This window comes from Nilaparvata lugens, chromosome 9, assembly GCF_014356525.2.
Source record: "Nilaparvata lugens isolate BPH chromosome 9, ASM1435652v1, whole genome shotgun sequence".
Classification (NCBI taxonomy): Eukaryota; Metazoa; Arthropoda; class Insecta; order Hemiptera; family Delphacidae; genus Nilaparvata; species Nilaparvata lugens.
In genome coordinates, this window is record NC_052512.1 from 6,012,826 (window position 1) to 6,029,726 (window position 16,901).

General features: G+C 35.4%; 1 protein-coding gene across 1 annotated transcript in view; it reads left to right on the forward strand.

The window, feature by feature from the left end:
- LOC111054816 overlaps positions 1–16,901 on the forward strand; it is a 198,198-nt gene that overhangs the window by 102,032 nt on the left and 79,265 nt on the right. The window contains exons 11-12 of the mRNA XM_039435763.1: positions 8,560–8,703; positions 9,627–9,774. Of these exons, the coding sequence (XP_039291697.1) occupies positions 8,560–8,703; positions 9,627–9,774 (292 nt within the window). The remainder of the gene's footprint in view (positions 1–8,559; positions 8,704–9,626; positions 9,775–16,901) is intronic.

Below are 16,901 nucleotides of genomic sequence, written 5' to 3' on the forward strand. Positions count from 1 at the left end.
TTATTTTCAAGATGAGCAGTCAACCTGCTTGCGACAGCCATTCCATATACTTTTGAAAATACAGATAGTATTGTTATGGGTCGAAAATTTCCAAAGTCCTGTGGGTCTCCCTTTTTCAGAAAGGGTAGCACACTGCTGTACTTTAAGAGATCGGGAAACACTCCATACCTAAAGGACTGGTTGACTAGGAAGGTTAAGGGTTTAGCCAAGTTTACAATACATTTCTTTAAGAGGAAAGAAAGGAACTCATCCCATCCAGGTGCCTTCGATGCCTTCATTTTTTCTATTAGATTAATTATTTCATGCTCTGAGACTGGATTGAATGAAATGAGAATATTATTTGTTTCTGGTTGCTTTCTACAATAATCAAGAGCTGCATGCATGTTGATATTTAGATTGAGTGTTCGGAAAATATTAGCAAAGAAGTTGTTGAATGAGTTCAGTGTGGACTCTATAGGAGTTTTTTCAAATACTTTAGATAGATTCAATTCTTTTGTGTTCATGCCTGTTTCTTGCTTAACAATTTTCCACGCCATTCTTGTCTTATTGTCAGAATTTTTCATTCTATTGATGTTGTACATTATTTTCGCCTGTCTAATACATCTGTTCAATATTTTTTTATACTGTTTCACATATTCTCTGAATTCAGAGCAGTCACGTGATCTGCCTTGCATGTGTAGCTCCCTGGCCCTGGCACATGATCTACGTATTCCAGATGTAATCCATCCCTTATCACAGTTGAGTAATCTTTCTTTTGTATGAGGTTTTCGCGGGAAAGATTGTTCAAAATATAAGATTACCATCGTGTGAAACTTATTATACAAAATATTAGGGTCGGAGATAGTATCACTCAATTGAAAAAGCGATTCCCAGCTCTCACTTGATAGAATGGTGTTGAAGAGATTAATATTATTTTTCGAAAATATTTTTATTGTTTTAAAGGTTTCTCTTTTTTTATTTGTATTATTCGATCTGTTTCGGTTGCAAGAAGTAAGCAGTTTATTTGGAATGTCAACCAGTTGTGCTGTGTGATCAGATAAATCATTGTCAATGATTGTACTATTACACTGTCGTAGGTCAAAATCGGAAGCTACGTTGTCGATACATGCTCTATAGCCCGGTGTAAGTCTAGTCGGATCATCTGTGTAGTGCAGGAACAAGTTATAAGATTTTAATAAATCTAGGAATCTGGATCGTGCTATTGATTCCTCCATTATATCTATATTGAAGTCACCTGAGAGAAGTCTTTTGTATTTGGGATACTTTTTGAAACAGAATTCTAACAAATTATTCAATCTTTCAAAAAATATGTTCAAGGAATGCCTGGAATTGTTAGGAGATCTATATATGCAAATTACAATTAGATTGAAATGCTCGTTAATTTTAACTCCGCAGCACTTAAAGTACTGTCCAATGTAAAAATTCTGAAAATCAGATATAGCTTCACAAGATAGACTATCTATCGATAGGATACACGACCCTCCTCTCATTTTTTGTTGTCTGAAATTGTACGAACTTAGGTTATATTCGTGAAATCTATGTAGAAGGAAGAGGTTGTTTTCTCCTACCCAGTGCTCGGTTAAACAAATAATGGTAGGCCTTTTTTGCAAACTGGCAATGAACAAATTAATCTCGTCTAGCTTGTTATTCTGTATGATACCTTGAGTATTCCAGTGAAATACACTGAATGAAACCTCTATCATATCCTGAGAATTGAGCATATTATTAGTACTATTATTATTGGCATCATCATTATTATCATACCTATGATAATCACTACTATCATTATTATTACCATCACTATTATAACCGTTATTATTATTATTATTACTGCTATCATTATCATTATTACTATTACTATTATTATTATTATTATTTCCATCATTATTATAATTACTTTTACCTCCATCATTATTATTATTATCATTATTATTACCATCATCGTTATTGATATCATTAACACTATTATTACCATCGTTTCCATTATTATTGCTATTGTTATGACTATTATCATTGGTATGTGAATCTGAATGAGTTACATCTCTCTTGCTTCTAAAAAATTGTTCCCATTCACAAAAACAACACTAGAGTCATTATCATCACCACCGGTATGAATGAGCTCAGCAGATGACTGATAGTTTGTGTCCAATTGTAAAGATTCACTCTCTCTCGTATCCCGGCACTCTGCACTATCGAGAACAACAGCAACCAAGTCGCGATTCATCCTCTCTTCTTCATCTGTCGCATTATTTGTGGCTGCACACTGAGATGTAGGGGTAGTATTGATTCTGCTAGGAGCTTCAAAGTGGTGTATTACTGGTGGCCTCCGCCATGAAGTTGATCTTGAGAGAAGTCTCTCTATCAGTGATGAGACAAGCATCTGTTTCCCTTTACTTTTCAAGTGGAATCCGTGTTTCGTAAAATGTCTACGGTGCATGATTTCATTTATGTCGAAGAATTCAACGTGACTTAATCCAATTGCCACTTCGGAAATATATGCATTAGCCGCTTCAATATTTTTGTAGTATGTGTGAGAAAGTGGTATATCACGTCGCAGAGGAATGCTTACAAAGACAACGTTAGTATGATTGAGATTTGAAAGTTCATGTTCTAGGTGTTTGTAGATAGTATCGACTCTCCCTCCAGCTACATCATTCGCACCTGCCACTATGATTAAGCAGTCTTCCTTCCCCAAACCGTTCCCAATAGAGCCGCAGTTCACAATGTCCAGTAAGCCGGCGTTGGCTTTGCAGATTCCAAATACTTCAGTTCCAGTAAGACGATTATTGGTTATAATAGCGAGATCTCTGCTATGACTATCACCATAGAAGTGGATTTTCCTATAGGGAGCATGTGTATTGGTTGAGAGTGAGTTCACTTGGTCGGTTGGAGTCGCTAATCCAGAAGCTAATCTAGTTGGATTGAAAGAGGTTGAGCGATTCTTAGAGGTGATTTTTGTGAGCATTTTTACTTGGAGTTGCAGAGATTCGTATTTGTTGGTTATAAAATCATTAAGTTCATTGATTTCCTTGATAATAACATCTTGCTTCCGTATTTCCTCTTTTAGGTCCGCTATCTTCTTTAACGCTGAGTTCTCAGAAAAGTTATCTTTTTCCGATTGCTTGCTTTGTGAAACACTCGGTTGATCATCTTTAAGATTCTGTATCTCTTGAATAAGTGCGTTCCGGTGAATTAGCAGCTCATTAACACGAGTGACTAATTCATCTTTCTCCTTCAATATTAAATCATCTGTTTGACATCTAGTGCTACATACTTGAACTTTCCGGTTATTAATTATTCTTGAGCCGAGTGACAATCTTTGAAGGGTAGCGGTGCTCTTAACTTTCTCAATTTTCTCATTCCCTTTGTCATAGTTCTTATCATTATTCATAATATTCGTTGGAGTAAGAGGTATCGGATGATTGACATGCTTCACAGTAGAAATTTTTATTTTTTCCTAACATTGAATCAGTCGCAATTGTACCTGAACAGCCCTTATGAATACATCTCCACACTATATCGCCGTTAATTAGAGGATGGCTTCTTCTATAACATTGTTTTTCATGATATATGCCTATGGTATTTCTTGGAGTTTTGTAAGTAGTGACTGACATATTATTATTTTTTTTTTTTAATCACAGATATACAGCAGGTAGGCTATCAGATAGAACGGTATTATATTCGACTAGTATTGTCTTCGGCACTATTGACATTAGAGTTCTGATAAGAATCACAGCTAAGCTCGACGATAACGGTTAAGATAAGACACCACTATTATGCAGTTCTTTGATCACTAGTAGTAATGACACAAATGGACAGGAAGCACTTGTACAATGTGATACGCAGTTGGAATTGTAAGCTTTGTATCATCCTTTCATTCGAAAAGGGTGAGAACGCGCAACAGCAAATACAATAATTGGCTGAAGCAACAAGTATCAAGCGTAAGGGAGCTTCCGAAATTGTTTGAAAGTCTATTTTTTAGCACTAATATTCTCTCGCAGGGTTGAGAATTATTGAGGTAATTTTTTGTCTGTTGAGATTTAGTCAAGTCGGGTCAAAGTCCAGAATTGGTGTTTCAACGATACTTTCCACAGTTTCTAGTCCTTGTCATTTAATAGGTTAGATCACTAAAACACACTCGAAAATAGATGGAGGGCCAAAAACTCACTCTGATTGATCGCTGCCTCCAATCATGACCACAGATGAAAGTTCACATGTACTTTAGATGAAACTAGAATCCCGAAATTAGTAATAAATGAGAAAAATAACACGAACAGTCTCTAAGTTAAAATTCATGCAGCCATCAGTGCTGCCAACCCCCAATATAAATTTTGGAATAAAAAATTTAATATTGATGTTTGAATGGTGAAAAGTGGTTATGCATGCAGTACGAAAAAAAAATTTCTCTGTTATTCTTCGACCAATCTCAATACTTGAGGTATCCTTAAAATCTTGATAATATTTGCTAACTTTTTTGTCTCTTGTAAAGAGACAAAATTTAAAATTCTCTGTAAAGCGAACGGTTTTCGTGAAATTTACCATCAAAAATGCACTATGGCTTTATGTACAGAGGTAGTGACTGGTAAAAAAGTAAATTCGTATGGCTTTTGTTGGTGGGGAGTCCCTTGCGGGAAGGTCCCACCACCTGAATATATAATTAAAGCCGTCAATGGACCTCACAACTGTCATACTTCAGCCGGGACCGACAGTTTACTGAGGTACTAACTGATCTGACATTACTGATCAAGCCGATTATGGATTAACTGACGAGCCGGATTATTGAGGCTCTAATGTAACCAAATTTCTAATTGACCGAACGTAGTGAGGTCTATTTTTTAACTAAGATTTTCTTTTGTATGCTGTATGTGTGTAACGCAATTACGGCCAAACGCGTATATAGAATTCGATGAGATTTGGCAGGAATATTACTTTTTCAACTGCGCGTCGATGTATACACAAGGTTTTTTTTAAATTTTGCATTTTAAAGATAATATGAAAGGAAAAGGAATTCCTTCATACTCTGATATCACCATATATAATCTACTCTATATACCTACCATACATCAATTTATCATCGGTGCTGCGTTAGAAAATGAAGTTATTTATATATTGATTTATATATATTTATAACATAGATTTTCTTTTGTTTCATTTCTCAGTATACGTTTTATGGGAATAATGTCACGTTTTGTTCCTTCTTAATAAATTTGAAGTATTACAAGATTACAACGTGTACAATATTCTATCTGGTATTAATTGGGAAACTACATACTCAGAATATGATAATTTAAATGAATGGAGACTATTTCATAGAATACAGATGGGAATAAATTGGAAGTTGCATTTGTTCAAATGCAAATAAATAAATAATTATTATTAAACGGAAATCCCAATTGAATAATCATGTTGTCAATAGCAGTAGCAGAAGTCTTTTAATTGGGATTTTCGTTTAATAATAATTACTATTTCATAGAATGTTTTCTTGTTTTCTAGAAGATGTCCGCTTTGTGAATAATACCTAAAACTAATGATGCGATTGTACATGTAATAAACTAGTAATAATCAATTCAATAACGTTACATTTTTCTATGGTAGAACATAGTAAAATAAGCCTACTGCTCTCCAGAACTCCACAAAGCTTAACAATTATTATTCTCGTGAATTTCAGAAGTTCCCAAGAATTATACATGGCAGGGTGTAAGTAATAAATGAAACATCGATTTACACAAAGCATCTGCTAAGTTTCAGCCATAATAATCCTGTAAGAAATTGGATCAACTCTGCTTCTAGCGTCTTCCCTTACAAAATTTTCCCGGAGAATTAATTAACATAAGCGAGCAATGTTAATCCGAATTCTCTTTCTTTTTCTCTTCTGCTATTTGATCCAAGTAATCATTGTTGAAGCATACGTTTCTCTGAAGGCGTGATTCAAGTCCTTCTGATTTATCATGTTATTCAATATAAACTATTCACATAAAATGTAAAAACTAGCTATTGAGAGAACGATATCTTACTGAAGACTGGAGATCATAACTATGTCAGAGAAGAAGTTCTGAGAGTGAATGGAATTGTTCACTTTGGTCAGTTTCAATCCAAATCTGCCCCTCTAGAGAAAGTAACGAGCTAGAAGAATATTGGCAACGTCGGTGTGATCCGAAGACAATGCAGATGTCTCCATCTATTGTATTGGTCACCCTCCTACTTTTTACGCCTATGTCATGGAGTGTATGAATGTACCCCGGAAAGCCGGAGTTTGAGTGAGCCCGTTTCGACAGTTAGAAATTCCTATTTCTATAATTCCGACAATTCCTATGAGAAAAAAATTGTAATTTAACTTTTTTTTGTTATAGGGGTATTCATTTACATATATACATACATATGTACATATATACATTTACATATATACATATAAAATTTCAGCATGATTGAAGCACTGGTTCAGGATGAGCCCGTTTAGTGCAGAAAGTGTGTGCTTCCCCGTTTGACCCCTCTTAAGCTGCGTACACATATTCGTGCTTCCAACCCGCACCGAGCACGCTCCTCCCTCGTGCCGCCCTCGTACCACCATCGAACCACAGTCGCTCCGCCTACGCACCCATCATGAACGTTACGGAAGATGTTAGATCTTCTCGCGTTCCCCGGTCGAACCACTCTTGCTCGCCGGTCGATCATCAATCGCTCTGCTGGAGTGACGTTCGGTTGCGGAGCAGAGCGAAAGTCTGTACGCACCTTTACAAGCACTGGTGTGTGTGTGTGTGTGTGTGTATGAGTGTATGTGCGTCTGTGTACACGATATCTCATCTCCTAATTAACGGAATGACTTGAAATTTGGAACTTAAGGTCATTACAATATAAGGATCCGACACGAACAATTTCGATCAAATTCAATTCAAGATGGCGGCTGAAATGGCGAAAATGTTTTCAAAAACAGAATTTTTCGCGATTTTCTCGGAAATGGCTCCAACGATTTTGATCAAATTCACACCTAAAATAGTAATTGGAAAGCTCTATCAACTGCCACAAGTCCCGTATCTGTAAAAATTTCAGGAGCAAAGACTAAAAATCTAGTGTGGCGCACTCACACAACTTTCCTTGCCGTTATAAAAATTTATCACCTGAGGCAAGTGTACACGCGCATTCCAAGTCTGCTATTCAAAGATCTGCCAGCTGGTGACAGGACAATAACGCTGGAGACACACGTAGTCTGCTATCTCTTCATATTGAATCATTTAATAGAATCAATAGTTGCCAACAGTTTGCTTTGTTGGATGAACACATTTTCTCGAATTTCGAGCTTATTTCCAATTTTAAGTGAAAATGTCACTGAACATTAATTGTAGAGATTTCCATGCTCAATCTTTTACACTTGAAATTTTTTCTTCAAATTGTATCTGAAGCGTGATAATCGGGAATCTAAAATCACACTCTGCATTGATGTGGAGAAGCACCTGAAATTTTTACAGATATCAGACTTGTGGCAGTTGATAGGGCTTATCAATAACTATTTTAGGTATAAATTTGATCAAAATCGTGAGAGCCGTTTTCGAGAAACTCACGAAAAACCCTGTTTTTGACAACATTTTCGCCATTCTAGCCGCCATCTTAAATTGGATTTGTTCGAAATTGTTAGAGTCGGATCCTTAAAGGGGAAGGACCTTAAGTTCCAAATTTCAATTCATTCCGTTTATTGGGAGATGAGATATCGTGTACACAGACGCACATACACTCATATACACACACACACACACACACACACACACACACACCCAAAAACCACTTTCTTGGACTAAGGGGACCTTGAAATTTAGAAATTCGGGTACCATAATTTCTTTCGGAAAGCAATACTTTCCTCACCTATGGCAAGGAAGGTGAAAATAAACTTTTTACTCGTGATAGTTTTCAAAGTTTTTCGATTTGTATATCATCAAGCTATCAAAATAAAAAAGTATTTTCAGGAAAACATTTTTTTCTCTCATCATTACTTTTTAAGATATGTGCGCCTGAAGTTTAAATTTTTGGGACAAGATATTAATCCATGAGATTTGGAGGATAGATTGATTCTTCATGGTATTGTTTATTTAGTTGAACAAAAATTTTCAAAAAATATCAATTTTTAAGATGGTTATTCAATTTACTAAAAATAACTTTCAGTTGAGTTATTTTTGGTTATTTTTTGTATATTGAATAACTTTTTCAAAAATTGATATTTTAAGAAAATTTTTGTTCGACTAGATCAACAATACCATGAAGAATCCATCCTCCAAATCTCATGGATTCATATCTTACCTAATTTGAAATTTTCTGTCCCAAAAATTCACACTTCTGGCGCTCATATCTCAATAAGTAATGATCAGAAGAAAATGTTTTCCTGAGAAAAATTTTTCATTTTGATAACTTGACGATATACAAATCTGAAAACTTTGAAAAGTTTATTTTCAGCCTCTGCACAGCCTTAACATTGCAAACAGATGAAAACAGATATTTGTGGTTGAGAAAACGGCGTGAGGTCTACTGTTCACAGAACTACTAGTTATAGTTGTCCTTATCTCTGGCTTACAGGAATCTAGAATACTTGGCGGAGGACATCAAATATCGCACAGACTGGAGGTTGAATTATCACGAGACCTATGTGAGTGACGCAAGCGTCAATCTGCAAATCGGTTCAAAGTGGGAGAAAGAACACGCTTACGAGAAGGATCTTACGTAAGTTCAAAATACAGAGTTGTGTAATTGATTCAAATCGACGGTTGGCATTTCTCTTTATGTTTCAATGTTTATATGTTGCGCATTCACTGCGAAACGCGGTAATAGATTTTCATGGAATTTGACAGGTATGTTCCTTTTTTAATTGCGCGTCGACCTTTATACAATGTTTTTGGAAATTTTGCATTTCAATGATAATATAAAAAGAAAAAGGAGCCTCCTCCATACGCCAATATTAGAGTAAAAATCAGACTATAGAATTATTCACCATAAATCAGCTGTCGAGTGGATTATAAATTGCATGTCATGACGCATGCAATTCAATATCTCAATGTAACTTGGTAAAAAATCAGTAGCTGTGTAGACTTTCTATTGCATGCCTCATTGAATTCAATTTTTATGCACCATCAAATGAACTATTGATTGCGTGCAATAACGCATGCAATTAATAACTAAAATAACATAGTTTTGTCTCTCGGACTTTCTTTGCTTTGAACTTGGTCAGACCTGTTGCCAGTATGTCTTGAAGGAGATTAGCTTTTGATGTTAGCATTTTTGATACACCAACCCCAACAGCCATTAGCCGTTTTCACACCGATATCTCGCCGACACGACCTACAGAGAGGATTTACTCTGATGGACAGTGTAAGAGGAGGCTGTGGTTTATAACTGCGCGAGGTCTACTGTTCACTGTTTGTATGTAGAGGAATTTTTCAATTTGCCCGTCGATGTAATAAATACTTATTTTATGTGATTATAATATATGTGTATGAATTGGCTCAGTAGTTTTATAGGATTTTATTTCTGACGACACCTAATGTACATTTGATTGTATTTATTGGTGGATTAACGTATTCTATTCTATTGATCAAACATTGCCATTATAACGTGGATCTCACTATATAATTGTTCGTATGTTGAAGGTGCAAAGAGATGGCGGTGAGCAGAGGCCAGTTTGATGCAGTTTTCAGAACAAGGATCGTCCAACAAGGCCAAGACCTTAACAATCAAATTCTGTTCGAAGAATATTTCGATAGTCTTAAAACAGAATCATGGAAATGCACTGACCCGGTGAGAAGCGACGGTCATATTTTTTCAACCTTTCAATCCGCCATGAATAAACGACGAATGTATATGAGTAAACTATCAAGAACCCGTGCTTCGCAAGGATCTATTTTAAAACTTGACAAAATGAAAACTTGACGTAATGAAATTTTGAAGAATTGAAAATAGGCCTATAACCATCCTTGGTTAATTAAGAATCTATAAGCAAAATTTCAAGTTAATTAGTCCAGTAGTTCAGACGTGATGATGCGTCAAACATAATTTTCCTATCCCGTACGTGTATAAGCCATCTCTTTACTCTATATAATTATTATAGATATAGTTAACGACTGCAAGAGATAGGACTGTAGAACAGAATAGTGATGAAAGTATGATATCGCCATAAGTGTCTCGAACACAATAGTAGGTACTACATGAACTTTTTGAAAGTGATTTGAAAAAATGTTAAAACAACAGAACTGAATCCTTATCATTCTACCTTCATTTAGAGAGGCTTTTGTTTGAGCCGAATGAAAATCTATTTATAAAAAATGAATGTATGTTAGTGTGTTTATTTGTATGTTTGTTTGTTCCCTGTAGACTTGACATAACGGCATGAAACTTTGAGAATATGTTGTGTGAATATTGGGGATGGTTTCTGAACAGAAATTTTAATAGGGGGGCTGATAATAATTATTTATCAATCCATTTTACAGACATATGTTTTCGAAATTTTCGGCCGAGCGGCTACTGAAGAACTCAGAGATGATCATGATTCAAGATCATATTGTGATAATATGATTTAGCATCTAAAGTTACCAGCTGTGATAAACACATCACATTGTGATAAATTATTGTGTACTGGTATTGAAACGGTAGTTTGGAGTTGAAGTGTAGTTGATTGGTACCAGCTGTTGATAATGGTTCCTTAGAAGACTTATACATTTTCCAGAGAAACTGGAAAATGTTGAAAAAAATTATTCACCTAATAAAAGAGAGTTGATCATATTGCATCCATCAATTACTGAAGAATAAAAGAATAATTTACAATTTTTTGAATTCAGCTTAGATTATATTCATCCTAAAATGGAAAGAATATGGAATTCTGTTTGATTCATCGTACATCGCATATTTCCTGGACCATATATCGACAATCTACAGCTATAAAAACATTGAATATTTTTCTTTGAAATACTGATTCAACCTTTTTCTTTAATTGAAAACTTTACTGATACCAATTACTCTACCAATTGATTGAGAAGAATAATAATGTTTCCGGAATAATGAATGCTGCATGACTAAGCACATAGGAAGTCTGTATTGAGACGTTAATGAAAATATTGATTGTCAGATAAATTTCATGATTCACCAAATAAAGTCAAGTGTGACATGAGATACATTGGCGGTACGAAGTTCGCCGGGTAAGCTAGTTGTAAATTAAGCTTTATTATTTATAGACAACGCTGAAAAGACAGGCTCAATCACCAGGAATACTGTAATCTATGAGGGACCAGTAAGCCATTAATTTTGAGTAGTTCAATTACTTCCATTATGGACACTGGATACATTATGGACAATCAATACGTATGAAATTTATTAGCTTCCGTACAGAATAAAAATTTTTTGATTGCAGTGACCCCGACTACTATATTATGAATAACCGGTTATTTGGATCAAATATAAGGAATTACTCGCATCTCTCATCAACTCGTAATTTTTATTCACAAAATATTAACAAAAAATATATGTATTAAGTTATATTTAATAAACTCACGGCTAGTACTAAAGTTTGTCTTTTTCTGGCCGTGCTACAAATAAATGTAGGTATATGTTTGACATTTTGTTTCTGTAATCTTGTTGTCTATTAAGAAAGTTTCCAATGTGATTTTCGACGGCAATAAAATTTGAACTTGGAAAAAGAATTATCAACAAACTCCTAACCAAAGAAAACCTTTGTGCTCTGTTCTAATCGGAGTGTATGAGACTCCATATACAGCTGATAGAAGGCGCAAATCGAACTGACCAAGCATACAACAATGCAACAAACACGTGGCAAGCTCGCGCTCTCAAACAACGCAAAATCAATTCGATCAGCTGATTGATAAAATTGTTTTAAGCTTTCCAATGATTACAACATATGTTAGAATATCATGTGTCAATTATCTCAGTTCCATATGGAGTTTCCCTTACCATAAGCTTATTTAATAGGATCCTTTTTCATCCTTGCAATCCTTAGAGGCAAAATATCTCAAAATCCGTTCTTAGTGCGCATCTAGCATGCTTGAAGAATATTTGTGCAAAGTTTTAAGTCTGTAGGCCAATTAGTTTAAGCTGTAATGTGATTTTACATCAAAATTTTCGAAAAACGCCCACTCCTGGACCCCCCTGTGCTCCTGATCAGAATTTTTGTGCATAGATCTGATTTTTTTTCGTACCTGAACGAAATTTTGTGCATAGATCTGATTTTTTTTCGTACCTGAACGAAAAAGTTCCTCATTACTTTGCTGTGCAATGAACGGTCAAAAAGTAAAATTTTTGGGTGGCCCAGCTCCCTCAGGGGGGCAGATTTCTGAAAATTCTTTTGTAGTCGATGTTTTGAGGCTACAATAAACAATTATGCGAAATTTCAAGTTTTTAGGCTTAGTAGTTTGGGCTGTGGTGTGATTTCAGTTTTTCGGGGCTTAGCCTTTCAGATATAGATGGAAGAGATAGAGGAAGAAGAATAGAGATAGAAGAAGAAGAGATAGAGGCTTATTATACATTGCATCAGGAAAACGAAGCTCAAAACTATGGTTTTCCTGAACATATGTTTTTGAGATAATTTCTTTGATGCAGCTGATTCACATTCACCATTATACAGAGTTTGTGAAAATAAAAATATTTATAGATTACCAAAGCAATACTATTATCATATTGATGATAATAATTAAATATCAAAACAATACTTTTATTATATCAATAATAATAATAATATTATTAAACATATTCATCAATCATCAGAACAATATTATTGAGGTTAAGTGGAATCAGGTAGAAAGCAATAATAGAACAGATGTTCTTTTTTGAATTTCTATCATATTATTTTGTTTTTTCCAATGATTACAACATATGTTAGAATATCACATATCAATAAATAAATTATCTCATTTCCATAATAATTATGGCATTCACCTTACTATGTTCATAACCTTACTTAATAGGATCCTTTTTCATCCTTTAAAACTCTTAGAGGCAAAATATCTCAAAATCAGTCCTTAGTGGCCATCTAGCATGTGTGAAGAATATTTTTGCAAAGTTTCAAGTCTGTAGGACAATTAGTTTGAGCTGTAGTGTGATTTTAAATCAAAATTTTCGAAAAATTCCCTCTCCTGGACCCCCCTGTGCTCCTGATCGAAATTTTTCTGCATGGATCTAATTTTTTATCGTAGCTGAACAAAAAAATTCCTCATGACTTTGCTGTGCAATGAGCGGTTAAAAAGTACAAAATTTTGGGGGGGCCCCAGCTCCCTTAGAGGGGCAAATTTCTGAAAATCCTTTCTTAGTGGATGTTTCCAGGCTACAATAAACACTCGTGCAAAATTTCAAGTTTTTAGGCTCAGTAGTTTGGGCTGTAGTGTGATTTCAGTCTGTCGGGGCTTAGCCTTTTATAGATATAGAGATAATTGACCGAACGTAGTGAGGTCTATGTTTCAACTCGATTTGCTTTTGTCTGTCTGTATGTAACGCTATTACGGCCAAACGCGTTGATAGATTCCGATGAGATTTGAGAGGAATATTCCTTTTTCAACTGCGCGTCGATGTATACACAAGGTTTTTTGAAATTTTGCATTTTAAGGATAATATAAAAAGAAGAGGAATTCCTCCATACTCTGATATTACTATATATATTATCTACTTTATTGACCTTAAAAGGTCAAGGACCTTTCATAAATTCTGCTCTCCACTTAATCATAGAGAAACAATAGCATAAGTAGATATCCCATATTATTAAGGTATAGGGCGTTTATGTCGCAACTTTTACCGTTATCTCAAGCCCATAGTCCACGTTTAGTTCTTTCCCTTGAAGTTGTGTGACACTGGTAGTCTCTCATATTGTGCCGTTCGCGCTTATTATGAGAACAATAAATCTGTGATCGCTACACAACGAGCTTTTCGACGACAGTTCAACATTCCACGCAACAACGCCGTTCCGAATGCAAACACAATTCGGTCATGGATTCGGCAGATGGAGGAAACTGGTAGTACACTGAAAACAAATACACATTGTCGTCGCAAGTCCATTAGAACGCCAGAAAATGTGCAGAGGGTAAGAACAGCATTCGAACAATCACCGGAACGCTCTGCTCGACGACATTCTCTTGCATTGGGGATTTCAGACCGCAGTTTAAGAAGGATTTTACATTTCGATTTAAAGTTTCATCCTTTTAAAATAATGATTGCTCAAGAATTACGCCCAGTAGACTACGCCAACCGACAAAATTTGTGTGAGCAAATGCTTGCTCAAATCCCTCCACATGCAGCTTTTTTTAGTAGTGACGAGGCACATTTTCATCTTAGTGGGTGCGTGAATAAGCAAAATTTTCGCTACTGGGCTGAAGAAAACCCTCGAATTATTCATGAAAGACCTCAACATTCTCCTAAAGTGACGGTGTGGTGTGCCATATCACAATTTGGCGTGGTTGGCCCCTACTTTTTTGAGGAGGAAGAAGTGACCGTGACAGTGAATTCCCAACGTTATGTTTCGATGTTGAGAAACTTTCTGCAACCCAAATTAGAAGAGATGGTTGAAGAACACGGGCTGGCGGATTTGTGGTTCCAACAAGATGGAGCTACTGCTCACACAGCTCGAATTTCACTAGACGTTTTGAGAGAGATGTTTCCGGGACGCCTAGTCTCTTTGAGAGGTGATGTTGGGTGGCCTGCGCGGTCACCAGATCAGAGCATTTGCGACTTTTTTCTTTGGGGATATCTGAAGGAAAGGGTTTTCAAAGGCCGCCCTCACACTCTAGCAATGTTGAAACAGCGGATTATTGACGAAGTGAATGCCATTCCCGCGATATGTGTGCAAGAGCTGCTGAAAACTTCAGAGATCGCCTTCAACAATGTATTGATGCTAACGGTCGCCATCTTCAGGACATAATTTTCAAAAACTAAGTAATATAAAATGGTATATTGAACCGCTTCAGAAAATAAAAACATGTTTCCATTATATATCCTGAGTCACTTTTTATTACTCCTAAAAAATGCTTAATCGTAGCTGCCGCACCCTGTATTAACTGCATGCGTTTTCATATTGCCGATACAGCATTGATAAAACTGTAGACGTTTATTTAGCAGTCTCAAAAAACTGTTCTAGCTGAAAAATTAATAATACATGCCACATGTAGGCTTATTATACATTGCATCAGGAAAACGAAGTTCAAAACTATGGTTTTCCTAAACATATGTTTTTGAGATAATTTCTTTGATGCAGCTGATTCACATTCACCATTATACAGAGTTTGTGAAAATAAAAATATTTATAGATTACCAAAGCAATACTATCATTATATTGATGATAATAATTAAATATCAAAACAATACTTTTATTATATCAATAATAATAATAATATTATTAAACATATTCATCAATCATCAGAACAATATTATTGAGGTTAAGTGGAATCAGGTAGAAAGCAATAATAGAACAGAAATGTTCTTTTTTGAATTTCTATCATATTATTTTGTTTTTTCCAATGATTACAACATAATATGTTAGATTATCACATATCAATAAATAAATTATCTCATTTCCATATTATATGGCATTCACCTTACTATGTTCATAACCTTACTTAATAGGATCCTTTTTCATCCTTTAAAACTCTTAGAGGCAAAATATCTCAAAATCAGTCCTTAGTGTGCATCTAGCATGTTTGAAGAATATTTGTGCAAATTTTCAAGTCTGTAGGACAATTAGTTTGAGCTGTAGTGTGATTTTACATCAAAATTTTCGAAAAATGCCCTCTCCTGGACCCTCCTGTGCTCCTGATCGAAATTTTTCTGCATGGATCTAATTTTTTATCGTAGCTGAACAAAAAAATTCCTCATGACTTTGCTGTGCAATGAGCGGTTAAAAAGTACAAAATTTTGGGGGGGCCCCAGCTCCCTTAGGGGGGCAAATTTCTGAAAATCCTTTCTTAGTGGATGTTTTCAGGCTACAATAAACACTCGTGCAAAATTTCAAGTCTTTAGGCTCAGTAGTTTGGGCTGTAGTGTGATTTCAGTCTGTCGGGGCTTAGCCTTTTATAGATATAGAGATAATTGACCGAACGTAGTGAGGTCTATGTTTCAACTCGATTTGCTTTTGTCTGTCTGTATGTAACGCGATTACGGCCAAACGCGTTGATAGATTCCGATGAGATTTGGGAGGAATATTCCTTTTTAACTGCGCGTCGATGTATACACAAGGTTTTTTGAAATTTTGCATTTTAAGGATAATATAAAAAGAAGAGGAATTCCTCCATACTCTGATATTACTATATATATTATCTACTTTATTGACCTTAAAAGGTCAAGGACCTTTCATAACTTCTGCTCTCCACTTAATCATAGAGAAACAATAGCATAAGTATATATTATTAAGGTATAGGGCGTTTATGTCGCAACTTTTACTGTTATCTCAAGCCCATAGTCCACGTTTAGTTCTTTCCCTTGAAGTTGTGTGACACTGGTAGTCTCTCATATTGTGCCGTTCATATACTCTCACCCCAACAAAACAGTAAAAATCGACAATAATTGGCAGTAATCGGCTTGAGATAACAGTAAAAGTTGCGACATAAACCCCCTATACCATGGGATATCTACTTACGCTATTTTTTCTCTATGACTTAATAGAGTTCTGAGGCTATCCAATAGCATTTGTGAAGGTGTTGATGTGCATATGACCCTATTGGTGAGGTTAGAAGGCGCATGAGGCTATCCCTCATTGAATTTAGTGGCTGAATATGTTCACTTAATATGATGTCCAGACTTCTTATTAGTTTCATAGAGTAAATAAAACCTACAGTTTGAACTCCTCAACTATTATACTTGAATATTTGTTGTTATTAACACAATTTTTTTGTTTTTCCCCCTCTGTTTCCATCAATTTTCGTTCCACAGTGGTACATATG